At 37.6% G+C, this 27,692-nt stretch overlaps 2 protein-coding genes across 3 annotated transcripts; both read left to right on the top strand.

The window, feature by feature from the left end:
* Nucleotides 1-7,875: 7,875 nt before the first annotated feature.
* On the top strand, nt 7,876-23,123 carry ankrd10b (ankyrin repeat domain 10b). Of its 2 annotated transcripts, XM_069154057.1 has the most exons (6): nt 7,878-8,282; nt 9,126-9,278; nt 10,240-10,331; nt 19,401-19,666; nt 20,300-20,407; nt 22,562-23,123. In XM_069154057.1, exons 1-6 carry the CDS (start codon nt 8,085-8,087, stop codon nt 22,759-22,761), a joined length of 1,017 nt encoding a protein of 338 aa, XP_069010158.1. In that variant the 5' UTR covers nt 7,878-8,084; the 3' UTR covers nt 22,762-23,123. The 2 variants fall into 2 exon arrangements, with proteins under 2 accessions (XP_069010159.1, XP_069010158.1); XM_069154058.1 differs by lacking the exon at nt 20,300-20,407 and having other exon boundaries at nt 7,876-8,282.
* Nucleotides 23,124-23,796: 673 nt separating this feature from the next.
* On the top strand, nt 23,797-27,536 carry ube2al (ubiquitin conjugating enzyme E2 A, like). The gene is made up of 6 exons (XM_069154056.1): nt 23,797-23,975; nt 25,255-25,335; nt 25,437-25,462; nt 25,865-25,954; nt 26,039-26,127; nt 26,739-27,536. The coding sequence occupies exons 1-6, from the start codon at nt 23,932-23,934 to the stop codon at nt 26,865-26,867; spliced, it is 459 nt and encodes a 152-aa protein (XP_069010157.1). The 5' UTR covers nt 23,797-23,931; the 3' UTR covers nt 26,868-27,536.
* The last annotated feature ends 156 nt before the right edge of the window (nt 27,537-27,692 follow it).

The raw sequence follows: 27,692 nt of genomic DNA, 5'->3' as shown, positions 1-27,692 counted from the left end.
AAGTCGAATTACTGCTGACAGAAACAATCAATATTATCTTTTTTTTTTTTACTGCATAAAGTCCACGGGGGATTTTTTTTTTTTTTACAGTGACAGAGGCATCCATTAATGTAATTAAATGCAATAAATAAAAGTTGTATGATGATTTACAAAGAATAAATAAATAGATAAAATAAAGCAGTTTGATTTAAAATGTAAAGACCATAAATTATTAAAAAAAAAAAAAAAAAAAAAAAAAAAAAAATTAAATAGCATTTAAACAAATGTACAGAACAAAGTTAGTTATTGAATCCTGCTAAACATTCTCTCCTAATCTCAGCAACATGTCTGACTATCTTGGTTTATGACCGACTGTCAATATTTTTAAATTAAGTTAGAGGAGAATGAAAAAATAAGAATGAGAATAAATAAGAAATGTTTGTTTTCTAATCAAAGCGAAAGTGTACCTCTACAAAAACAAAATGCATGAATTTTGCATGTTTTCCACATGGGACACATGTGATCACATGTATGACACATATTTACTACATGTTGCAACATATGATAACATGGGGAAAATATGTGGAAAAGTTTTCACGTGAATCTAGACGAGCTTCACACATTACACTAGGAATATGTTCCAACGTTTCCCATTGGCAAAATCACGTTCACATGTGCACAATCACGTGTGTGTGTGGTCACATATGATCACGAGTTTTTGAACATTACATTACATTACATTTCATTTAGCTGACGCTTTTATCCAAAGCGACTTACAACAAGTGCATTTCAACCATGAGAGTACAAAACCCAGAACAACAAGAATCAAGAAAATACAAGTTCTTCAAGAAAGCCAAACTACAAAGTTCTATCAGTAAGTGTCATTTTAAGTGCTACTAAAGTTCTAGTGTTCAAGGTAAAGTCGGAAGAGGTGTGTTTTTAGTTTGCGGCAGAAGATGTACAGTTTCCACTGTCCTGATGTCGGTGGGGAGCTCATTCCACCATTTAGGAGCCAGGACAGCAAACAGTGGTGATTTTGTGATATTATGTGAAATTAATGTTGTTTTTCAAGTTATCTAAATAAATACATGCAACTGATGTTTCATCAAAAACAGCATAGGTGTGTAAAATGTCAGTATTTGTTGGAGATACGAAAGAATATAGAATACCTGACAGCTAAAGCTGACTCAAACAATAATGTATACATGAAAAAGGAAGCAGATCCTGTTTCTATGCATGTAAGCAATGTTTTTCTGTAATTTTGGCATTAGTGTATCGACATTGCAGTTAAAAAAAAAAATCCTGCAGCTGAGACATTTTGCTTGAGTTTCTGGTCTGCAGCGCGACACCGTGAGGTTAATAAGGGTGAGGCGGAAGTCTCTGGTGTGCTTGTTTTTCTCGTAGAGCGTGAGCAGTATGCATTCATCCAGCAAAACAGGGAAGTTTTACCAGACACCAGATTTAAAAACTCTGTACACTGTGAAATACAGAAAAGATTTACACGGAGGTGACAGGCTTACCCAGCATTGTGTGAACAAATTTAGCAAAGACTCTAATGTACATGTATGCATTGGTAAGTAATAGCCCCACACTATATGTATAAAATAGCATGTTTTGTTGCAAAAGGCTCCTCTCATGCTGCAGAGTGCCGGACTCTGGACTGACTTTGACTCTTAGTTTGGGTGAATACTTACCTCAAGAGGAAGTACACTATCAAACCTGTCCAGGGATACATTATACAAATAGTGCTCTTTTGACATGTTTTAACACCACTCTGACAACATCAGCCTCAGTGTGTGAGCTTGACAATCCAATTTCAATACAAATTGTTGTTTGTTCCATCTCAGCTGTAGCCTGAGTGGGGAGCAGTGTAATCTTTGAGCTTGTTCAGTTTGGAGTGTGTTAGCTGACATGTATAACACTGTCCAGTCTGAGGCATGCAGAAGACTTACAGCAGGAGTAAGCTGAGGTCTTTGGGAAAGGATTTTTACCTTTGACCCAGATAAAGAAAGGCAGGAAGCGGGAAGGACTTGTTACACCACCTATTCTGCACATTTGCCGGAGATACAGAATGTTTATAAATACTGACGTGTGTGAGGAAATGAGTGAGAAGGGGCTCGTGTATAATATAAACGCACATGAACATGCATGTTTACTAACATAATATCGTGAATTTGTGATATATATTATGTTCCTCTTTACTAATTGCTATACTTTTAGTTTTGTTGCTGTGTGTAAGTGATGTTAGAACATTACTAGCAAACTGTAATTGTGTTAATACATAGACTTTAAATAAAAACATTAAAGAATTGTGCTCTTTTTTTTTTAATCATTTTTGGCATTTTTACATATTTTAAGGAGTCTTTAATTGAAAAAAATAATGATTGATATTGTTCCCAGATTGCTGACGACTAGTTTGCATTTAAGGATTAAAAAACATTCAAGCATGTTAACTGATGCTAAACTTTAATTTTCTAAAAGTGCAACTAGTCTAATACATTTTCAGTCTTCAGCATATTAATATCTTATTCTCAATACTTTTTTTTTAATAACTAATCTCACAGTAATTCAAAACCTGACATCATCCTATAACTTCCTCCGAGAAAGAGCGTAATTCTCAGTCAGTTTGTCAGATTTTGAGTATGGATTCTTTAAAAAGCTCAGAGACTACCTTTGTTGACACAATACCAGCATGTTGACTAATGTCTAAAGAGCTTCAAGAGGACGTTCTGGAGACAGTGTGCATTCATGAGATTAAGAAAGACCCACAACTAGATAAGTGTTTGTGTGTGAGGCAGTTTAGCTGCTGGAACTCATGTCATTTCCAAGCATGTCCAAAATGTACAACCCACCGTTCCCCCTGCTGTTTGCTCAAGTGATACCTAACACCTTCGCGTCATTCCACTTTCATCTGTGCAGTTGACTCAGTTTTTCAGACGTCAGCAACAGTCCTTTGTACTCCTCTAACACTAGTGAAGAAACGTGTGACGGTAACTGGGAAGACCACGTCAGAATGCATGACAAAGGGGATATTCATGTACCTCATGAATGGCAAAGAGAAACTCACTTTTTGAAATGGTCACTCAGTCTAATCTGGTTTTGTTAGAGCTGAGGCGGTGCTTCCTCTGAGCCAGCAGTGATCAATATCAATGTAAAGGCAGGACTAAGGGGACTGAAGTGATTGAGTCTCGGGTCAGTCTATTTGATCTGAGCAAACAGACCGCTGTCAGTTGGGATATTGACCCAGGCTGATAAGTTATCAGTAGACATTCCTGTGTAGCTGTGTAGTCAAGGTCAGCGGCAGAGATCAAGACACAAGGACGGGTAGCGGGTCCATAAAATCACATCAGAGTGACGCATGGAGAGACAGAGATAACTCATTAAAATGACTTTAAATTCAACAGAACTGAATGTGATTCACCCACAAATATAGAAATCAACTAAATGATTAAGCTTTAATGTACAAACAACACTTAATTTTACTATGTTGACTGAACACACTACCTTAGTTTAACAAAGTGTTACATCAAGCTCAAGCAGACAGTAACTTCTACACCAAGAGATTATAACTATCCTCTGGTATTTGGCTTCAGAGCTTGTTTCAGAGCTTGTTTGGCTTGTTCGACAGGATTGGTATTACACTGGCTAAATAATAACAGAAACTGCCAGTACAAAAATACACAACTAGGAAAACCTACTGTGAATGTTGTGGTCTTATTCTTATTGTGCTCAATGTACTGTTACAACTCTGTTCATTGTAATCCTTTGGGATTACATTGAGTTGGGATTACATTTGAAAATGTTTTATATTATATGAATGATCGAAGTGGAGGCAATGTGCAAAGATACTGACAGCCTTAAAAATATCAGCGCACAAATTATATTATATTTCCCTATGATATTTTGAATGCACTTATTTTAATAGTGACATATTTTTACTTAAGAAAATAAAATTACTTTGAATACTTTTTTATTCACGGTACTGTTGCTACTTCCTTAGTGTTCATATGAGAATAGAGATAAGTCCAAATTAAAGGTAGGTTTTGTTTAACACTTATATTAATTCCACATCCTTACTAATCGTTAAATGTGTTACAGTAAAACGTAACACTGGGATAAATTATGTTCAATGAAGTAATATTTGTGATTTGTTGTTGTTACATTAAGTAATATTATCTCTTTGGTGGTGGTTAAGTAAATTTAAATAGTTAACCACCGATTGAGCACACACACACATCATCATTTGAAATTGGGGTGGTGCACGTACGAAAGCCGTCATAACTGAAAGACTGGTTTTCGTGGCAGCAGAAAACAGGTGAATCACTACTTGAATCATGACACAACATTGATTTGGTTGGTTGTGTTCAGTCATCCTTCTTCTATCTATTTGTTCGCTTGCTTGTATTCTCAGGGGGCAGGAAAGTATTTGAGCATGCAGTGAGCAAGAAATACGGTTCACTCAGAGGTTCAGAGTTTATCAAAGGGATAAAATGGTCAAAAAGACTTGCAAAAGCACCAAACATTGGACATACATTTTCTTTTATTATCAAAATACAATACTGAAATATAGGGATAAATAGACTAAAACTTACCAAAGTTTACCAGACCTTTGTAGTGTACTTTGCAACTCTGCTTGAGGCTAACAGTTGGAGGCTACATGATTCTTTCATAGGAAAAAGATGGACATTAATAGAAAAGGGAGGGATGCACTTTTTGTGAACTCGCCTCTTGCGTCTCAAAATGTGTGCACACTGTTTGCACATTTTATTGTGGTAGCAGAAACTGAATTCTTCAAAACCTCTGACATGTTCTGTCACATGCCAATTAGTGTCCCCATTCGTAAATACTGACCTAAATGTCACTTGCTGAAGAGAGCTTAAAGAGGTTAGTTGCTGAAAGTGGGTAATGACGTGCCTCCTGGAGCATGACATCATCACGGTGATATCAGGATGATGCACCTCACTGAGGTTCATCAACATTATTTTCATTCCAAAGCTTTTCACAAAACATAAAAGAAGATCTGGAGCTCGCCTGCTGCATGCTGGTCCCTGCCCATGGGCATAGCAGGGTGCATTTAGAGTACATGTGACACTGCTGTGGTGGAAAGTAACTACATTCACTGAAGACCTCTACTCAAGTACCTTGAATTGTCCACTTTATCGACTATATTCTTTTCTCCACAACATTTTAGAGTGAAATATTTTTTTTATTTTTATTAATCAACTGCATTTGTTTTTAGAGCTTTAATTACCCTAAGCTTTACAAATTTGTATTATCTATACAAAATATGAATCAACTAACGAATTATGGAACAACGTATTCTATCATACACTATGGGCTACAGTATGACATTTAATTAAATTAGCCCCAACTACAATACGTGCAATTTTAATATATATGCTTACACATGAATGCTTAATTTTTTGTTCTCCTGTGAAATAATATGCATTATTTTGACAAGGTCCATTCTGCACTATGTGAGTGTATTTTCTTAAACTTATTACTTTTCACCTCAGCAAGCCTTTATTTGTAACAGAGTTTTTTTACTCTGTGATATCACTACTTTTACTCAAATAAAAGATCTGCTGCGACTACAGATTATTATTATTATTATGAACATTATCATTATTATGTCATAATTATTGATAGAAGGTTTTAATAGTGGATATTTAAAGCAGCGGTCTCCGATCAAGATCTACCCAGTAGATCAAGGAGCTCTCAGAGGAAAAGTGGTTGGAGACCCTGATTTAAAGAGTCCAGAATCTGAGTTTCAATGGGATGTTGGTGCTTGATGTACAATGATAGTAGTGTGTAGTTTCCTTGGCTAAGTAGCTTTAGTATTTAGCCCATTAAGGAGGAGACTTAAACTAAGCCAAAAAAAAATAAATAAAAAAAAATAATAATTTAAAAATAAAATCAGAGACTACTCTAGTACTGCCCTGAAGGGATCTGGATTAAAAGGATGTTGATGTTGAACCATAATTGGGTTTTTTTATGGCTCGGGGACATCAGCACTACGTCACCCAATAAAGGTGATGTACTGTGGTCTATATCTCCCTCCAGTGCACAGAAATAATACTTCACAGAAAAAACAAAAAGGTTTGCTTTAAAAGGAAGGTAGCTCATGTTCGATATACTTACAACAGGCAAACCCTATGTAAAAATATTGATAATGCCAATAATATAAAAACAAATTAAAAAGGAAAAGCAGGTATTGTGTTATCATTATCTGTGTCAGTCCCTGGTGACACGGATCAGAACCGTGCTTGTGTTTGTCCAGGTCTTGTTGTATACTTCCATCTTGTGGTAAAGAAGATATATAACATGAGAAGCATAACGTCTTTGTTGCCATTTTAGTTGCATATATTAATTATATTTCTTCAGTCAGAAATAAACTAATGACACAAAATTCATTTTTAGTGTCCCTGAGTTTCAGATCAAGACTAACGGGCTTTAGATGACACTGACTCAAAAATTCAACAAACTGATTCATGCTTGATTGATGATTACAGAGCTCTCATAATATGAAAACTTTACAGTAGCTTTAAGCCAAGTCAAATTTACAACACGTATTTTCTATTTTCCTATAGCGGAAACAGTATTCAGAGTTGTAATGCTTAAGTAATTAAAAATAAGCAGACCCAGTGAGATAAAAGCATTCACTTTCATAGCAAGGAGGGTTATTGTGGAAAAAAAGGACAAAACTATATCAAGATATTTAATGGATACACAGATTTGACATACAACACTAAATGAAGAAGTTAACGTTGCCTCCAACTAATTACAACATTAAAATACTGCCTATTCTCATCAATAATAACACCCTATATCATAATAATGATACACAGACAGTGTCCATCCTGCATAATCAGTAGGTTTACATTTAATGCTTTAAGTAGCCTACTTTTTGTTTCTAATATATTTGTCCTTTTCTGTTTTTTTCAAGTTGTATTTCTATCCAAGTGTGGGATCTGAATTTGAATTTGAAGCCACACCTAATCCAGAAGGTGGCAGTAAAACTATTCAAAGTTGAGAGTTGCTATGTGGCTGTTTTCTGGTTTGCATTGGCAGTCTGTTCAGGGTTTCTTTTTTTTTTTTCATTTTGGTGTGATGGTTTTTTTTTTTTGTGACACTGAATACATCAATAAAGTTTCCACCTATGCAGTCTATATTGCAGAATAGATACGAAACAAGGGGGAAAACATGCAACATCAGTCCTGGTCTGGTCTTGGATGTTAAAGTTTTTGTAGTATGCAGTGGGCTATTGCAAAATGTTTGCCATCAAAGTACATTTGCATGATGAATTTAAACAGTTTGTGGCAATCCCATTGGTTTGAGCAACTAGTGCCTTCAAAAACGACCTAAGTCTGAGGTCACATGATATGGGAGTGTTCATGGTGAAAGGAAGAAATTACCTTATTACAAGGTGAAACCTCTAGCCTTAGTTACCCGAGCCTACCCAGTCTTCTAGCAGTTACATTTCCAATTCCCAGCTGCATGAACAGCTACTATAGTTCATGCTGGAACTAATGCCAGAGGGCTTTTAATTTGAAACGTGGTTTTTAATTTGAAACACACAGGAAACCAATGGTGATTCCTTAGCCAGTCACGGGGTATTTAGCCTACCAATGGTGTAGACCCTACGCAGACAGATATTGTAGTTTTAAGGACTGGCTTTTTTTTTAGCCCCCACTATTGGTCCAGAAAAAAATGTGCAAAAGATGACCTTCTTACAAAAAAAAAAAAAAAAAAAAGAACTCCTTTAACTTAAACATTTCCCAAAATAAATGATTAAACTATACGGATACATAATTAAAAAAAAAAAAAAAAAAAAAAAAAAAAAAAAATCCAGCAGTGACAATAGGAAGTCGGGAAGGTGAACTCCAGTCCGGAGTTTGCGGCTCACTGAGCTTCTCAAGTTTCAGGAGGGCGCGTGCTCTGCGCTGTTTGCTTTGTGTTGTCGGGCAGAAAGAAGCACCAGTCAGGGTGGCGCGTGTCCTGATTCACGGACACCCCCGTTTGCTCCAACAAACAACAGCTAAGTCCTTTCACCATCTCTTCTGAAGTAGTCAGCTCGTATTCTTTTTTTATTTTTTTATACTACAATGTCGGTGGGAGTGGAGTCTGGATTCTCGAGCGAGGAGGTCTTGAACAGCCGCTTCCCTCTCCATCGGGCTTGCAGGGATGGAGACGTCGGTGCCTTGTGCGCCCTCCTTCAGTGCACCTCAAACCCGGCTGACCTCACGGTGGAGGACACTTTCTACGGTTGGACGCCCATACACTGGGGCGCTCATTTCGGAAAGGTAGCTCCTTTTTTCTTTTACTTTTTTCTTTTTTTTAAGGGAAGCGTTTGACGAAGCAGGGCTTCTTTTTAAACGAATATTTGGTGAATTCGTATCCTTGAATGAGCGTCAACGCTCTCCGTCGTGAGCCTCATCTCGGCCATTTCCTGATTTCTTTTCTTTTTTTTTTTTTTTTTGCCTTAACCGTTAGCTGATCAGACCGTAAAAGCCGCCATCGTCAACTGGAGGCAGACAATGCACCGTTAACGTTTAACCGATTCTGCCTCCAGTTCATCCAATTATTCATGAATTGTGCGTATTGTACAATACGCACAATTCATCTTATCTTGGGAATATTATTAATATTAGCTAATGGCCTTTTAAATGAAACGGCTGACCAGGAAATTGAAAGGTTGCTTGAAATATAAATATAAATAATCTGTATTATTCAAACATTTCACCTTTACAAGCAGCTCAAACCAGGAGATATACATGACCGCAAAAGTGTCCTCAAGCCTTATGTGTGGCTGGCTGATAACTTCCAATGATTACAACTATTTTCTTAACAAACTGTTTGTTGACCTTAAAAAAAAAAAAAACGTAGTTTTCCACTTTGGAAAAAAAAAAAGCAGACCTATAGTTTGCACAGAAGTTGGATGTATGCCCAAAAAAAAAGAAGAAGCAAAGCGCGCTGAAGAAACTGAACCAGTCCACACAGCAGCGTTGCATTTTTCTGCCTAACCAGCTTACGGTGCCACGCTTGTCTTGACCTGCCCGTTGCCTTGGAAACCAATGAATGAATGAATATCCTGCGTGTAACCGTCTGACCTGCTGTGCGTTCCTCACGTCTCTCCTTCTCCACAGCTGGAGTGCGTGATGCGTCTGGTCCAGGTGGGCTGTGGCGTGAACGCGGTCACCTCCAGGTTTGCGCAGACGCCCACTCACATTGCTGCGTTCGGGGGCCACCCTGAGTGTTTGTTATGGCTACTTCAAGCTGGTGCAGATATTAACAGACAGGTACGGGACATCAGATCAGATGCACGCTTTTACACTGGTGAACTCTACAGTTCAGGGTGGCTGTCTTGTTAACATTTCGTGGAGAGACTTGTATAAACATGATCGTTTACAAAGTATGCAGAATACGTTTGGGGAAAATGTGTGCTTGTTAAGAGCAGAGCTATGTGAGAGGTTGAGCTCAGATGATCCCATCATGGAGGATCACTCTAACTTGGGGTCATGGCCCTACCAGTGTTTCCACTTCCTCGCTCACTTGACCTATATTCTGATAATTTGCCGCCATCACAGTTTCTGATAGTGGAGTTACAGCCACACTGTTTTGGATTTCCTTTCGTCACGTTATTTCCTCTTTATGGGTTTTCATGCACTGGGGCTATATTTTTATGCTCCGCTGAAAGAAATCAGATTAGTAGATCACAATGACATAATATGCTGTCGTCATCGTGAAACACATTGCCTGCATTTGCCTTTTTGAATTTGCTCGGCGTATGTTGAAATAACACACAAGGAAATTCTAGGATTTGTGATTATCCGTCTCCTAGATTCATAATATTTAGACCAGACTGGTGGGCAGGGGAACAGCATAAGCATGGCCTACATTGCATTGTGGTTAGAGACAGCCTTGTTGGTGTGTGTGTGTGTGTGTGTGTGTGTGTGTGTGTGTGTGTGTGTGTGTGTTTCCTCCCTCCCCTCTTCCATCTGCACTCTTACTAACTTGTAACTGAAAATGTGTGTGGGAAGTGGTGAAGTCTGGGTGAAAAGTTCAGGCCCAGCCCTGCTGAGTTACACCCTGTTATATTTTCTGTGGCGTCTGTCCTTGGGAACATAATAGGAGTCAGTAAGGGAGTTAAAAACTTCATATAGATATAGTGTCTGAAATATACAAGTGTTTTGTTTCATAGTAATTTTATTGTTGCGCAATACAGTCTGAGTATAACCGCCGACTTTTGTCGTCATTCAGGACTATGTGGGCGAGACGCCCGTCCACAAGGCTGCTCGTGCGGGCAGTCTGGATTGTATCAACGCTCTCTTGATTCAGGGAGCGAAAGCTGAGTAAGTCCTGTGATCAGTCCTGTGCCCTCATTTCTTTTCTTCTGTACTATCCAACATCTCAGTTACACCTTTACGAGGGATCACCGCCAAACTCGAGTCAGAGCAGCGATGAAGCTTAAATGCTAGGTTGATATGTGGCTTCTACAAAGATGTAGACGGAGACAGATAAGTCAGAGGATCTGCAAATTCACTGTGCAGGTTTGAACACATAGATTTTGGCAAACTTGAAAACTGTAACGTGGAACATTTAACTCGGTTGATACAATGGCTGACACACCCGGCGAAAAGCTGCTCTATTTAATGGCAACTTTACACTAAAGCAGTTTAGGTTGTGTGTATTCATACGACAGTGAACAATGTGAGTCATGTTGTTCAAATGTGAGCGTACATTTCAAAACGGCTCAAACTGATTGCAGAATAGGTCTTTTTAAAGATCTGTACAATAAAACACCACTTGGTCCTGCTGCTTTGTGTTCACTCTGGTAGTACAATTCACACCAGACAACTGTGTCAATATTTACATCTCCCAGAGTATTTTGAGTGTTGACAGAGATATGGTTAATCAAATACAAAGAATTGCGTGGGATAACGTACAGAACGTTGAGCTGAGTTAGCTCACTACTTGACTTTTTTTTTATTGTTGTAGTATGTTAATGTCTGCTACAAGACAGAATCCCACGTATGAGACTTCAACCACTGCAGCATTAAACAGTTTAATCAGGAGATGTGGTGTTAAATATTAATAGAATTGGTGGTGCTCCCTCGAAAATGTGACACATTTTGTTAATCCTTGAAATTGTTGTTCATCATTGCAACAATTCACATTAAGTTGCCCTCCGCGTGTAAAACAAATTGGACTCGTAGAGAATGATTCATAAGTGTATTTTTATTTACTTTAAGCAGACACGTTTATATTGCCTTTGTATTACGGGAGCTGCACGGTAATAAAAAGTTGATGATTAACTCTGCAGACACCTTTGATCTTCACAAACGGCTTTGAAAACCCAAAACGATTATTACACCGACATGAGGACAACTTAATGTAAAGGTTGATAAACTGTTTTTATCTAGTAGGCCATATTGCATGATCTTTGTTAAACCTAGAGTGTGGTTTTCTTTGTTAACATTTGTTTTGATTAGTGTCTTACATATACAGCTTGACTGGATGACCAAATGCACACTGCCTCTATTTCTGAAGACGTTTTTACTGTAATTATAAAAAAAAGGCTGCAGGCTGCTTGTTGCATAAAATGAAAACGCATCAACTTTACAGTACATACTATATCTATATATCTATATTTAACATTTTCAGTTTACTGCATGAGAACTGAAATATTATATTTCTTAGACAAGACTTTTGATGTCTGCTTTCTACAGGTCGACTTAAAAAAAATACCAAGAGTGCTCGTTATTACTTGGATAAAACAAAATATGGATGGATTTGACATTATAAATCTATTTTTATACCAGTATTTTAAGATATAATAATCTCTAGCTGTTGTATTATTCAGCCACACCTGTACGGTTGGCAGTTGTGTCTTTTGTTTTGCCAGGATTGTTCCATTTTTAGAAACATTTTGTTGATGCACCTGAAGCATGAACAAAGACGTAAAAGACACTACCCATCTTTCCAGTTTTGTAAAATGTAGATCGAAGACGTGCAGGGAGGTGAAACAATTACAAATCACAGATCATATATGTTTCAACACATCATAGTAATTATTTCCCGCAAGTCTTGTTTTTCAGCTCAATGAAGTAAGCGCTTAACTTGCTTACAGAATCCTGCGTTATGTAAGTGTAAAAAATACTTTGAGTTTCTGGTTTCACTCAATGATAGTGAAATTTATGGGCTCATGTTTGGTTTGGCCAGATGCCAAGTTTGCATAACAAGGTGTTTTACTGCCAAAACACAAAACTAACACAAGTATATTTTAATGATTGGTTCACCAGTCTAGAAGCTCAATTCGCTATTTTTTTTATTACTTTCAGCTCAACTATTAATGGTTTACTTGCGGTTTCATTTTCTGCAACAAAGTTTATGCCTTTTTTTTTGTGGTACCATTGAAGTACAGAAACGCCAAGCTACCAGGGAGTTCACAGATACACAGTTTATTGTGTCTAATGAATCTGAGTTCACCAAATGCTGTTCGTGACAAAAGTGAAATTTGTCCTGTGAGTTGTAGTCATATGTTTCATGTTAAAATGAGGGTGAAAAAGCGTTTGTATTTGACAACACTAAGTATGATCTGGTGTTAGGACTCGTGACTTGGGTCCTTCTCAGGTTTCAATAAGGAATGCAGACAATGCTGACACTAGTTATTAAATGGTTATGAGAACACGCATGTGTAATCTCTTCCTCATAGTTTCACAAAGTGTCGCCTAATGGCAAAAGGCACTTCATTTAAATGAAGGAATAGCAAAAGAAATATCCTGTTATATATATGCGATGTATATATTTCTAATGATAAAGGTTGACCCAGACAACAGAGACAAATTGATTATAAGTCAGACTGTGAGACCAGAGTGGTCTTCTTTGAACTCATAGTTGAAGCTTAATTTTCCACAGCCTGTGAAAACCCTGGTTGCTTTGGTCGTTTAGCAAATTAATCCATTTGAAATGCTTCACTTCTTGTTCATGTTATGTAATGTGCATTTGGTTATCAGTTGATGAGTATTATTTTTGATGAAATGATATGTGATGTCCTTTTTCCCCTGCAGATCAGAGATATTTAGTTTAGTTTATTATCAAGTTTGTTTTTTGTTTTATTTTTGTAATTTATGATCCAGAAATATAGTGAGGCACAACTGGGAGGGAAACTAAGGCACACCAGGTAGGAATGAGGCTCATGACAAAATAAACCACCACAGTCAGGATTAAGTTGCTGTCAAATATCTAACATTTGCCAACCTATTGATTTGTCTGTAGTTTGTTTTATGTATAAATAAGGTAATAAAGCACTAACTAAAATAACTGCTCACCAAAGCTTTACACATAAAAAAAGAAGAAAATCTACTGTTATGTGTCCTACAGAAAAGTGTCTATAAGTACATTTGTGTTAAAAGACACCAAATTTAAGTGATTTTAGTTTGACACGCTGGATATTTGATAAGAAAACATTTAGTTTATTAATCTGCAAATTGCTACTCCAAAAGTAAACTGAGGCTTTATAGGCTCAGCTGTATCAAAGACATGCAACATATATCACTGGAAATCTTTTTTTCATGTTGATAATATTGCTCATTTTATAAAAAATGTTAAAAAAAATAAATTTAGTGTTGAAAAATGTAACATTTAAATCTTGCTGTATTTTTCATTAATACAGATCTAATCCTCATTTTGATTGTACATTTTTGTTCTTGTAGCAAAGAATCAAAAAGAAAAGATATAGACAGTCCTTCATATATTTTGTATATTTACCTTTTCAGTTATTATAGCTAGTTTCTTGATTGTCATACAAAATTAATTAATAAATTTTTGTTTATTGTATTTGATAAACTATTTTATGACAATAGGCTGGTAATAATAATATATATTTTTAAAACTATTACACAATACAGACAAATCTAAACCCACAAGTTTTAAGCTTTGGTCTTTTTAGTATAAATATAGTTGTTGCCGATCTAAATGAATACGATTAGAGATGCTATCTCTCGTCCTTTATGTGTACCGTGTCACATACTGAGCTTGCAGCTCTCCATCATTATAATCTTTTCATGTTACAATCGCTCAAAAGAAAATTGTGCATAATATATTCCAAAGTAGTTTCAAGAATTTTAGGCCTTTTAAAAGATCTTTTCCACGACATTTCCTCTTTGAAGGTAACTTGAACACTCAATCTTCAAGACTGAAAGTCCAAGATCTGTATTTTTACGGTCCACCTCTGTGTGGAGGTTTCTTTCAGATCTGATTTAAGCTCCCTGCTGTCCCACATCTAATAAGCTCCTTCGGGCTCCTATTCACGGTGGGACTCATGGTGCTGTTAAAACTAGCTAGCAACGGCTTAATGACTCGCATGCTTTCACCGGAGAGTGTTTCATCAGTCTTTCAGGATTTACAGAGATAAACTGCAGTATTTTAAGTGGAGTATGCTTTATTTTTCTATGACACTTGCAGAGGCTTACAATTCTCACATCAACATTAATTGTTATGTTTACGAATAAAACCGATGCCTTCAAATAGTTGCAGAATAACCTCTCACAGCAATGATACTATACATATGTCCGTTAACACAAACGTGCTTTGCCATGTCACATTAATGATGTGGGCGATAAACTATGGTGACATATTTGAATCTTCGGCTTTATCGTAGATGTTTCTTCTCTGGATTTCTTCTCGGCTATCTGCTCGGCTTCTTTGCAAGTGTTCTTGAGTGAATTGCCCTCGTTTTCACTTCGCAGTCACACTTCGTGCTACCTCACATCTTCTTCTTGATCTTGAACACACTTCAAGGTCTGCGACTTGCCATCTGACTTGTAGAAATAATTAGTCTGTCAGTAGTCTGTAATTACACATCTGCCGTGACTTTTCCTTGCACTTGGATACTCAAGCCTTTTGTTGGTGGAAGACAACAGAAGAGGCAAAGAGAAGGTCGGTGGAAGTAGACATTACCCTAAATTGATCCATCTTTTAGTCATTAGGAGGACCTGCTTTCTCTCCAGCTGCCTTCACCACTAATTCATCACTTAGCTGGCCGAACAGCTGCTGATAAAGACTGACTCTGGTTCTGGACTCACCGCAAACAGCACTGGCCTCAGATGATCAATAATGGCCCAACAGCACCTGATGGCTGCCAGCTGGCTTGATGAGCCTAATACCTCTGAGAGGTTTATGAAATATGAAGAAAAGCTTTCACCTCGAGAGGTTTTTATGCAATTCCATTAAACCTCTCCTCCACAGAATTACACAAAGTCAACCGGAACTTCATATAATTATCCCAGTTGTGTCATGGTGGGCTTCAACTTGAAGGGATAATTTAATGGACTTCTCCGCTCCAATTCTTTCACACACACGTTTTGTTTCTTGAAACCTTTTCCATTGGAGTGCTCTGGTTCTGGACTAAAGGCCTAATGCTTTTGAATAATGAGGGAAGTGTCATCATCATGTACATCAGTACAGCTTTCCACTGGGACAACAGTATTACATCAGAATCCGAAAGCAGTCCTCCGGGCCTATCCTCTTTGAATAAAAACACTCCCAATGAGACATTGGGACAATCCTCATGCTGAAATCACTGCTCATCAAAAAAAGACATAATGCAATGTAAATACAAACCTTCAAACAAACAAAAAAAATAACATCCAAAAACTGGTCATTTTGATAGCATCCACAGTGCCCACCTACAGGATGAACCAAATTTCAAACATGAAACAACCTTTTTAAAACCTTTTATCGAATTAATCCTAAATGTATTTGGTTAACACGAGCCGCATCATTAAAACAAGCTGCCATTAAAACCTTTTTTCCTCCTTATTTGTCATGAGCCTCAAAGTGGTCCAGCAGCAAGCTAGCAGCAGGCAGGACAGTGCTTAGAGGCTGCCGGTGATGAGAGTAGTGCAGACATGCTTAGAGCAGCTGAGTGAGATGGGTTAGATTTGCACAGCACCATGTACTGAACTGTCTAATGTTAACATCATCCTGTTGCAATGGTTATTCACTGTCATTTTCCTGTACCAGATATTTTACTTTATACACAGAAATGTTTCATTTTGTATGTCTCAGTATTAACCCTATATACAATCTCATAGCCTGTTTTGACATCTAATCTTTGTCACCTTTTCCTTTATGAAAGTGACAATAAGTTACAAAAAGAAGTTTTCTATACTGTTAACAGAACCAGAACCGTACGTCTTAATGTTTTGCAGCCATTGAATTGGAAATGACTTGGTTTTTTCAAGTAATCCTAGAGGGGAGAATAGACACTGCTGAGTCTGCCCCGTTCCCTGGGATAGCCGCACTGTTGTGGCATTGAGTGTTCTCACTATCGCTTCCTATCTACACACTGGCAAACTGTTGAGGTATTTCTTGCGGTGATTGGTTTTAATGCTAGGTTTTTATGAATCAAAACTAAAGTTATAGACCTGCATGCTTTGCTTATTATCCATGATTGTTCCTGTATTTTAGCCTTTTGTTTTTTATTTATGATTTGTTTTTTATTTTGTGAACTAACCATAGGAGTCCTTTATATGGACAGGTTTAATCACGTGAGTCCCATGTCAACATGTAGCATGATAATAGGCTGCCTCTGGAAGATTAGACAATAGTTAGAGAAGATACATATTGTGTGCTTAGGACCGAAAAGCAAAGCATACCAGGCATTTACAAAGAATTAACGCTTCCTTTTTAAATTCCCATACAAAACTTAAATTATTAATGTACACAATTTTTGAGGATATCGGTGTATACTGTAGATGTCTGGTCTCACTAAAGGAATACTGATTTTATTTTTTATTTTTTTTGTAGTTCAAAGAGACACAGCTTTTAAGTTAAGTTTGAGTTATTCAAGCAGAAAGAGGGTTAGGGGAAAAATTAATGTCTAAGTCCCAGAGAGACTTAGAGAGTGGGGGTAGCTGTGCAACAGTGACTTTATCTGATAATATTAGTATTTCTTTTTAATTTCTTTCATCTGTTTTCAAAAAAATTCCAAATGTTTTTTTTTCTTTTTTTTTCAAAGACACCAAAAAGGTTAACGCAACATTACTTGAAAGTCCTCCTTGTTTCTGTCTAATCCCTAAACAAGGCTGCAATAATCTATGGAAGCTCTTTAATACATAGGAGCGACTTCACAGTCTTCAAAGTTAAGTGTTGGAGATTAGGCCTGATTAGGTTGGGATTTAAACTGACGTCAACACACTCTATTATCTATACCCGCTTTATCCTGAGCAGGGTCACGAGGAGCTGGAGCTGATCGCAGCTCACTTTGGGCGAAGGCTATGTGGTAGACAGTCAGGATTAAATATTAATACCATGAATTTGTTAGACATCATTTTCCTCCCAGCTATATTTTATTCATCACTGCCTCTCTGGTTCACTGCTTTACGCGGGGAACAATTCTGTTCAAAGAGAGAGAGATTTTAATTTTTAGGGCAGCAAAGTGTTGAATTGACTGAGAGTTAAAAACAGCATCTAATATTCCTTCGAGTGAGACCAATCCATCTACCTTCATCACAAAATGTTCATTCGTATAAATGTAATTAGTCTCTTGAAATGATCCATTGGAAGCGTTAATTTTGAAGGGGACGGGTAATGTGCAACAAGTTATTGTGTGATTTTTCATTTTACTCTTTTGTTTTTTAATTCTTCAATTCTTTACAAAATGTTTTACATGTGCACTAGTTTTTGAAATGTTTGCTTTTGCACAATTGCTTAGATAAAAAAAAAAAAAAAAAAAAAGAAGCAGAGAATGAGAGATTTCTAAACACCATGAATGATCAAACAGTTACTGTGTACGTTAAATTCTGCCTCATTGTGTGGAAGTCAATGTCACTGGGTTTTAACATAGTAAATGGTAAAATAAGATCAAATATAAAAGTGTTTCTTCATAAAGTTCTTCAGGCTCCCACCAAGTATACTATTTTATTCACTACATATTTGCATTACTTATGCTCTACTGTGTTGCTACGTTAATTAAATATCCAGCAGATTAACTTTTCTTCGCATTTTAATAGAAAACTACCAGGTTGGACGTGGGCCAGTAGTCCCAGTTCTTTGACAAAGACTTAGCTGTTTGCTCAGAGAACTCGTTCTGCAGTGTCATGACATTTCGGCTCAGAACAAGTGCAGCATTGTTTTGTAATTGGTCAACAGAGAAGAGAGAAATTCTCATCATTAAGCTGATAGACATCTATTGGTTGGTGGGATGTTTCCTTTACCCTTGTAGAGAGTTGACAAGCAGACTCATGTTTCTGCACGCTAACTGTACAGCACCTGGAAAAATCCAACCACCTTATATCTAGACGTTTATTTACTGATACATAACTGCTGCAACAACATACAGTTGAGAGTTTATTCTCGTGTATTATTATTTCATTGATAGGACTAGTTATCTGCGATGTTTGTTTTTCCCAGTGACATTGCTTCTGTACTGCAGTGCCACATACAAGTCTGGAAAATTGGAGATATGCGTGACACAGCCCTGTCTGCTCATTCATCACGGCACTCAGAGAATCACTTTATTCCAGCTGCAACTGGTCATGGTTAACACAACTGTAACACAGTGCACAGACTATATTGTGAGTTATGAACAGTTGCACAAACACTTCTTACAGTTGCAGAGCTGTTGTCTCTCATTTTTCATCTTTCTTGAAACAAGAAGACGACCAAAGTTTTACCTTCCCGACAACAGAAGTTTGGATTTCTGATGCTTGACGGCTGCAGTTTGACCTCCTAACCATGAATTCTATGACGTCTCTGCTGAAGATACATCGGTTACATCCTGGTTTCCTCTTGATGATGAACTTCTCAATCTTGTAATTGTCTCTGAAGAGTTCTTTGCTTGAAAGTTGGATGCAGCGTTGCAGAAATCCTTGAGCAGAGTGCACTTTGTGGCCTCAGCTACTCCTTGATCCGACATTTGTCCTGCAGAAAAGAGCTTTCACATCACCTACAGAAGAGTTCTCCTTTGGATTCAGCGGATCATTGGACACCAGTCACTGTCATCCTTTTCAGTCTGTTGGATTTCGTTCGGGGATTCATTAAGATACAGAAGTGCATATCATCAGTTGTCTTAACCATGTCCTTTTGCAGCGGACATGTTTCCCTAATTAAGTGGAAACTTGTTTCGAGATTTAAGCTCTATGGAAGATGCAAATGATCCAAAAGGGATCAGTCGTCATCTCTCATGAAGATGACGAAGAGGATGTGAGAGGGTAGAGCAGCACAGGCTATTTCTATACATCTGTTTGTCTGCGTGTGCGTGAATGTTTGCTTAATGAGTCTGTGTGTGTGTGTGTGTGTGTGTGTGTGTGTGTGTGTGTGTGTGCGCGCGCTTGGGCTTGTCTTATTTTGTTTGTTTTTTGTGTAGATCAAACGTACAGTGAACGTTTCTAACACTCCCTCCTCCCATTGTGCAGTATGAGGAATGCCAGTGGGCTGACGGCGGCTGACCTGGCCCACGCGCAGGGATTCCAGGAGTGCGCTGAAATTCTCTCCAATGCCCAGAACTTCCAACAAAACATGGCTCAGTCCCATAACGGGGCTTTTCTGAATGGCATGAGCCGGAATGGGGGCCACGCTCACCCCACCATCCAGGGACGCAGCTTCTTGAATGGCGTTCCCAACAGAAAGAGGTCTTTTGATGGCATGGAAGGAAACCCAGGAAAGAAGGCGAGACATAACGGTAGGTCTCTACGCTCAATCATGTCTGTTTTAGGTCTTTTGAGTTACTCCTAATGGAAAATGACATCAGTGTGTTCAAGCTTGAACTTTTATTATGAATAGATCCCAAGACCGCTGCAATCAAAATATACAAAGTACAATTTTTTTTTTAGACGAATGCAGATATTTGAGGCAACAGACGAGACTGTTAAATACGGTTTTGTGTCCATAGCTTGACTTGTCTAATATAATGACAAATTTGTGTTCATCCTATGTAGACATAAAAAGATCCAGTCTGCACAAATCATTTGGTTAAACTATGATATCTGAGGATTAGCAAATTGAGCAAATATTTTTGTTGTCGTTGTTTTTTTTTATTATGATTCAAACTCTTAATCACAGCTGAAGGTCCTGCAGTACAGATGAGTGAAAGTTTAGAAACCACCCAAAAAGTAAATGAATAGAAACTGAGCAATAACCAAGATCTCTAATACTTAAAAAGTTTTCATCAGGTGAGACTTTTATTTAAATAAGTAAAATCATCTTCTAAAGAAAGAAATGCTTTCAAAGGGATTCAGGAAGAACAAGAGACCAAAATAAGTCTGTCATTCTGGCGTAGTTTTCCGCAGATTGATTTATCTCTCTTGGCTCTTAGGCCTGTGCATGCCAGCCGAATTCCTGAATGGGAATGGGCCACTAGGTGGTGCTAGAGAGCCGCAGATGGAGAGCATGAGCACGGAGCTGGCAGCGACTGTAACCTCAGGTGGGCCAGGAACCTTTGCATTTGGGCTGAATGGTTTTGCACCCCCACAAGGGCCCATGGATCAGTGTGAGGACCAGGGGGGACAGGACAGGTCGAGCCCTGCAACTAAGGAGCTGGAGGTCATCACTGTGGCGTCAATGCAGACCCCTTGTCGCTGCACCAACTCTTATGCCTACCTGTAGAGGGCTTGTGTGTGAAGTGGCACACCCTGCTGTCTGTATCGTCTGGCTCCGTTTTGTTTTTTTGCATAATACACACAAAAATAATACATTTGTTTTCATTTGGTGGTGAGCTACATTTGAAAGATGTATAGCAGTGTGCGTGATGTATTTTCTACTTTTTCATGTACCTAACTATGCTTGGATGGCTAAAAGTATTAAGATTCATTCCGATATATATATATATATATATATATATATATTTATATATATATATATATATATATATTCAATGCATCCGTCCAGATATACAGATGATTGTCATGTTATCCTTTTTTTTTTTTTAAGATTAATAATAAAAAAGAGGATCTTGTTTTGCACAATTATACAGCAGAGTTTGAATTACCAGTGCGAATGTAGTTTGTATTGGCTTAAATTGAAAGGGGAAAAAAAAAAAAAGTCACATTTTAAAAAATGGTCTTAATTTTAGTTTCTCAAATTCTGCAGCGTTCCCTTGTAAGAAAAAGGGCAACTTTATTGGTCACCTAAAGATGTGAACATTGGCCTTGTTCTGGGAACATCAGTGGATTTCTGTAGCATTTGTTTGATTTGGAGATTACCGGAAAATAGCTAAAGCTTTTGTATACAATACTCAACCAACAGGTCTAAATGTTTTTTCCCCAATTTGATAAATTTTACATAATCAAGTTCTCTTGATTTTTTTTTTTTTTTTTTTAAATCAAGTTCAATTGTTGACAATTATAAAGAACTGCTGGGTGCCGAAGCACTCTTCAGTATGTACAGTGAGATAATGTGTCCTGATGTTACACAATAGCTAAAGCGGTTTTATATTTAAAAAAAAAAAAAAAGATTTTATGCCAAAGCATATCCCAACATGAATGTAGCTTGTCAAGTATAAGTGATTCACTGTGCAGCTTTCTTGTAGTTTGTAGACGTCGTCCTGTACCGAGATGTACTGTCGTGGTCCATGGGCTCGGGATGTGGTTGCTCCTCTTCTTTTTCCTGTGTTTATTTGGTCTGAAGTACGATGAATGTTTACTATGTGCGTGTTAGCAAAGCTTTTAGGCAACTAGCAGGGCTTGCAGATGTGTATGTTTCATAAATAATACCCTGTAAGATTTCAAAATTGGTGATTGGCCATGTTGCAATCAGTAGTCCTGTGTGTCCCGCTCAAGAGACATTGAATGGATTTCTACACTTTGCAAAAAGCCTTATTTCTTGAGCTGCATTGAAAAGTAACTTTATGTATGTTGTTTTCAACTTTTATAGATACGAAGGGAAATTCTTCTTTCTGTATTTAGTATTTCTATTTCATGTTAAAGGTGGTTTCTGTTTCTGTTTTTTGTTACATGGCAGAAGGTTTGAGTGTAAAGTCTTTGAATGTGGAGAACTCAAGTGCTTTCAGCACTGAGCGGGTTTAGCTTTGTACTTGACTTTGTGAAATCATTAAATGGCGATACATTTGATAAATGTGATGGTGGTGGCCTTTGTTTTCTTGATATATTCTCATGAATCTGTCAAGTCCTGTCCTTGTTGCCTTTTTACAAAAATGTGTAAAAAAAAAAGGCTATAATTTTCAGATGAGTGGAAATGAAAGGTTGTAAAACATCCACATAATTGAACTATACTCCACGACTCTAATTTGAATTCCCTTTGCTTGTCATGTTGGGTTTTTTTTTTCTTGGTAAACAGCACTAGGTCACTGTGTCAAACATTACAGACTGTGTGTCAGAGCATGCACAGATCAGGCTGTGACCTATATTAAAGCAGGTTTCAGGTCAAAACTTGTGGAGTTACAACAGGCTCTGCAGCATATTTCACAATTTATTGATCGTGTTTTGTGTTTAATCCAAAGGGTTTTAGGACATTTTGTTGTGTTAAAATGCGGTCACAAAGTGCTTATTTTTTCTACAGAGGTAGGAATATGATTGAAATTGTAATGACATATATGCCCTTTTGACTGTTTCATTCGCAGTGGCAGGTGACAGACACTGTGAGGATTTTTCCTCAAATGACCCCGCTGCAGAAATCCTCCTCGGCCAGCACGTCCGCGGTGACTCGCCTGAGATCAATAGCACTGCAGGCAGCCAGGTTGAGCACCAGAAGTCCGTGAAAGCAGAGCAGTTCTATGACAATACCTTCTTCAGCACCATGCTTCTATACCATGGGTCCTAAAGTACAAGGATCTGGCTGACAGACCGTCCTTTTCTTCTTTTTTTTTTTTTGCCAGAATTTCATGTAAGCCTAAAACACACATTTATTCGCCTTAAAGCCACTGAGTGGTCCGTTCATTGACATTATTGTTTGTTGTTGTAAACAGCAGGCCCATTGTGGATGGAGCCGAAATTTCGTAACTGATAAAGCTAGATGCAAAGTAGATTTTTGTTTGTGTTGTTAAAGAGAACGTGTTTTTTGTTTTTGTTTGAATATGTTGAAAATAACCATGTTCTGAAAGTAAACATCTGTGTTGAACCACTGCCAGTACTTAAACTTTGTTTCTGTCTCAACTTGATATTAATAAAAGCAATGCAAAGACATTCAATGTATCTCATTAGCAATTAAAAAAAAACGTTTTTCAAAAGTTAAAACTGGCCTTTTATTGGACAACTTGACTTGCATATATTATTGTAGATACAACTTGTCTTAACTTTTTTTTTTTTTTTTTTTTTATCCTGGTAAAGAGGTCTTGGTCATCTTTTCTCCATCTCTCCACTTTTTTTTTTTTTTTTTTTTTTTTTTTTTTAATTTGAAAGAACCTAAGGAAATGCTATATTTAGACCCAGTACAGGTTTGTGAAATAACCACAGTCATCCAGGTGTTGTCCGTCTCGTTTTATCCCCAGTATTGTCTCCCAGAACATGCAGCCTCACGTGTAGAGACACACCTGTCACCAGGACAGCGCGTCATAGCTGCGCTGCACAAACATACGTCACTGTGACCTCAACCCGCGCCAGACGACAGTCTCAACCAGAACGGGGGGGGGGGGGGGGAGATTAAAAACAACCCGTTAATTAAAACGTATTAAATACCTTTCTCTTGCCGAAATAAAGCATAATGCTTATCCAAATATATCTTCTGCAACAGCACAGTATGTGTTGATGATTTAAAGCTAGAAATTTCCGGTAAATTCAGCAGTCGTGCATTCCACCCCCCCCCCACTTCACCCGAGAAGTGGTATCGTCCAGTAAACCTATCTGGGCTAACCAAATGTTCAGGGTTATCGAGAGAACGACGGGCCGCCGTTAAAGTTGTCAAATAGACATTAAAATACAATATAAAGAATTGATCAAATACGATTCTGCCAACATATTGGTGTTGTCGGCACGTACTTTAACAAATTAAGCCATGTCAACCCCGGCTAGAAGAAGGCTTATGAGGGATTTTAAACGGTGAGTTTGGACGTTCAGATATTTTGCGATGATTTGTCAAAACAGCTCGTATTAGCTTAGCGTGACGTTAGCGTGACAGTGCTAACCAATATTTTATATAAAAAAATAATTAAAAAAACATTTAACCACGCTTCTACAAAGTCAGATACAATCTTAACGCAATTTTAAGGTATTTTTTAACCTGAAAAGGTGAAATATGTTTTTTTTTTTTTTTTTAGAGGCGCTTCGCTTCTAGCGAGAAGCTAACAGTGCTAAGTTGAGCTAGTTGGGCTGCTAACGTTTAAATGCCCCACGGGTGGAGGAGGTGGAGGAGGAGGTGGAGGTGGTGGAGGTGGGGGTGAACTGATGGCCATTTATAGTCAAAATACATTTAAACCTGACGTGTCTTTACTTCATGTAACCCCGCGACCCCTTTTCTTTAATATTAGCATTCCGGTGCTAATAAACACGAGCTATCCTGTTTTAGTGGATCTGAATAATAATCTCGGGACGAGATTTAATCTGGAGACGAGATTTAATCTGGAGACGAGATTTCAACTTCACAAAATGACGGTATTAATTAACCCTGAAAATCCGATTAAAGATTAAATCGTGTCATATACAATATATACTGCATTTTTTTTTTTTAAAGTCAAAATCAAACTGTTTGTTCTTCTAACAATAACATGAACACTTTGTCCACAACAACAACAACAACAACAAAAGGGTTGTTCCCTTTCTTAAAGCTTCTACTGCATAATGCATCTGTCCAGAGAGCCTGCCTGCCTTCAAAATAAGGACATGTCTTTCCAGATGTGAGACTGTGGACAGGTCTTTCCAGATGTGAGACTGTGGACAGGTCTTTCCAGATGTGAGACTGTGGACACGACTTCTAGTTAAAGTTGTTGTGGAAGTGAGACATGGAGAGGACAGTTTCAGTACGAGGTCGTGTGTCCGAAAGCTCGTTGCTAAAAAAAAAAAAATTAAAAAAAATACAAGTGCTCAATATTTACACAATTCACGGCACTGACTTTGATTTTCACATTTGTTGAAAAAAAAAATAAAGAAATATCACACGTCTTCAGGGTAAAATGAGTAAACTGCACAGCAAAGATGATTTGTTAGTGTCTTCCTACTAAAAGTCAAGAGTTTGCGGCACCAGCCGTGTTTCCTGGTAAAGTTATGTTCATTCATTTATGAGGTACACGTGTCTCGGCACTGACTAGAGAAATCCGTTTAGTTGTATAAATCTGTGTAGTAACAACAATTTTATTTGTTTATTTTGTTGTTATTTATGAAGGCTACAAGAGGATCCTCCAGCTGGAGTCAGTGGTGCCCCATCTGAAAACAACATCATGGCGTGGAACGCAGTCATATTTGGGTGAGAAATTAATACGCTTTTCTAAAAGTGTGGATTTATCCGTTCGTTTGTGGAGTTTTGACACGAATGACATCGTACCCTTTTTTTCTTTCACCTCACAGCCCTGAAGGAACTCCCTTCGAGGATGGTAGGTATTTCTCCGTGCTCATGACTTGTTATATTTTGCATGAAGGAATAATGTCAATATGTCACACGTCCAACACCTCGCACCCTCTTTTAGAATTTGGTGAAGTGAATGCAAATTTCCAGACGGTTGATTTGACTCAAACTTCATGTTAGTCTCTTATATGAAACTCACAATGAATCTTATTACAACTACTTTATTATAGTCAACTAAATGTTGTGAATTTTATTAGGTCAGTTTATCTTTCATCTTTTAAAATGGTTTTGAATGAGTTTCCCTGTAGTTGTTAAACCTCTATTATTCAGCCTTTTAAAGTGTTTTTCGTTGACAGATTTTCTGCGTTCCTCACCACAAACACGCAGAATGAGTTATGAATGCGTTCCTTTGTTTCTTTCTTTGTCACAGGTACATTTAAACTCATTGTAGAATTTACAGAAGAATATCCCAACAAACCCCCGACAGTGCGATTTGTGTCAAAGATGTTTCATCCAAACGGTAGGAACATCGTCAATCTGCTGCCACGTTATGGAGTTATTGATTCCTGTGAGCGGTGTGTAATTATGTTTTTATTATCTCCAGTCTATGCAGATGGCAGTATATGTCTAGACATCCTACAAAACCGTTGGAGTCCCACTTACGATGTGTCCTCTATTCTTACATCTATTCAGGTAAGAAGTGTCAACACACAGCGATGAATGAGGCTGCGTGTTGTGTTACAACATAAGCAGATTATCTCTTTTAACAGTGAAAAGCTGTAACCAATAAAAATGTTTGATGTTTTTACTAAATTAAATTAAATGTGTGCATGTTTATACTTTATAGAAAGTATATCAGATTTGTACTTACATTTTCTAATGATTACAAATTGCTAACTGACTGTTTTAGCAGCAATGTATATAAAACTGTAAAAAAATGAACTCTCATACTAACTCAAGTTTATACAAATGTTTGCAAATGCAGTGAGATTTTTAATTTGATGCTAAGGTTTAGGGCTGCAACGAACTATTATTTTAATCTCTTGATTGATTTTTTTTTTTTTTCATCATTTTGACTATTAGAGTATTTGCATTTAATGATATTTCATGTCGTGTTTATTCATTTAGTGGAAATATTAAGTGAAAAATTATTGTTTACTGCATAATTTTGGAAATTATATTTAATTTAGGATTTTTCTTTTTGAGCAAATAAGTTGGTTAATAGGTTGATGCAGGTTGATTAACTTTCCAATAAAACATTCTCACCTTCAGTATAAATCTTGCCCCCCCCCTCCCCCCTCCAGTCCCTGCTTGATGAACCAAACCCCAACAGTCCAGCCAACAGTCAGGCAGCTCAGCTGTACCAGGAGAACAAACGGGAGTATGAAAAGCGGGTGTCTGCCATCGTAGAACAAAGCTGGAGAGACAGTTGACCTGACAACCCTGACAGCTGCTCTCTCCATTAAGCTGCGTGTGTGCTGCAAGTTTTAGTGGAGTACTTCTTAATTTTCTCCCCTCCCACCTTTTTAATTTTGAGCTTTTATGCACTTTACCTTCTACTTCCCTTCATAGAATGTTTTGTTTTTGTTGTTTATTTTGCCCGCCAACAGGGGTTTATTTTTTATTCTCTTCCCCTTTTCCAGTTCTTTAGGGGGAAATGTGTTGAATCTTGCCTTGATGTTTTGTCATTGTGGACTTGAGGGCCATTACCCACAAATTCTGGTGTGTTCTAACTTGCTGTAATAACTCCCCATGACTAATTATGTTAAATGTCTCAGAAGGTGCATCAATGATGTCATGGGTCCTTTTTTGTTTTTTTTGTTGTTGTTGTTGTTGTGCACCCGAACTGTTGTCAGTTTATTTTCACAAGGCAGTGGGAGAATGAGCAGCCCGAGCATCACGGACTACAACTAAATCAGACATCTTTACACCGTGTCTTTTGCTGTGTTGTGAACTGTTACATGCATGACAGAGTGTATTCACGACCCCTTTCAGTTCTCGTGTATATAAGAAACCTGCAACTGAAATAATGTACAGATTTTGCACTGGTTGTCCCCCCATGTCACTTTTTCCAGTACTTGTAAATAAAAGAAAAAGGCAAATTGAAAAAGACTCATCTAGCTTTTGTGCGAACTCATTCCATATCTTCTACACACTGCACTATGTTTACTGTCGACTATATTCCCTGCAGTGTTGCAGTACTCGCAGGTATGTTAAAGGTACGTTGAGTACTGTTATCACAGATCATGAAAGTCGTC

This window comes from Embiotoca jacksoni, unplaced genomic scaffold (genome assembly GCF_022577435.1).
Source record: "Embiotoca jacksoni isolate LCO1_2020_lvr unplaced genomic scaffold, fEmbJac1.0.p SCAF_2, whole genome shotgun sequence".
In the NCBI taxonomy this organism is placed as follows: Eukaryota; Metazoa; Chordata; class Actinopteri; family Embiotocidae; genus Embiotoca; species Embiotoca jacksoni.
This window is presented reverse-complemented; position numbering and strand designations above follow the sequence as displayed.

What these genes read in the sequence shown, in the direction of transcription:
- ankrd10b (XM_069154057.1), top strand. Translation starts at nt 8,085, where the DNA reads ATGTCGGTGGGAGTGGAGTCTGGATTCTCGAGCGAGGAGGTCTTGAAC. An exon ending in AAAGAAGGCGAGACATAACG is followed by an intron (nt 19,667 to 20,299) that starts GTAGGTCTCTAC and finishes CTTGGCTCTTAG; the next exon opens with GCCTGTGCATGCCAGCCGAA. An exon ending in GGCAGCGACTGTAACCTCAG is followed by an intron (nt 20,408 to 22,561) that starts GTGGGCCAGGAA and finishes TTTCATTCGCAG; the next exon opens with TGGCAGGTGACAGACACTGT.
- ube2al (XM_069154056.1), top strand. Translation starts at nt 23,932, where the DNA reads ATGTCAACCCCGGCTAGAAGAAGGCTTATGAGGGATTTTAAACG. An exon ending in CTTATGAGGGATTTTAAACG is followed by an intron (nt 23,976 to 25,254) that starts GTGAGTTTGGAC and finishes TTATTTATGAAG; the next exon opens with GCTACAAGAGGATCCTCCAG. An exon ending in TGGAACGCAGTCATATTTGG is followed by an intron (nt 25,336 to 25,436) that starts GTGAGAAATTAA and finishes TTCACCTCACAG; the next exon opens with CCCTGAAGGAACTCCCTTCG.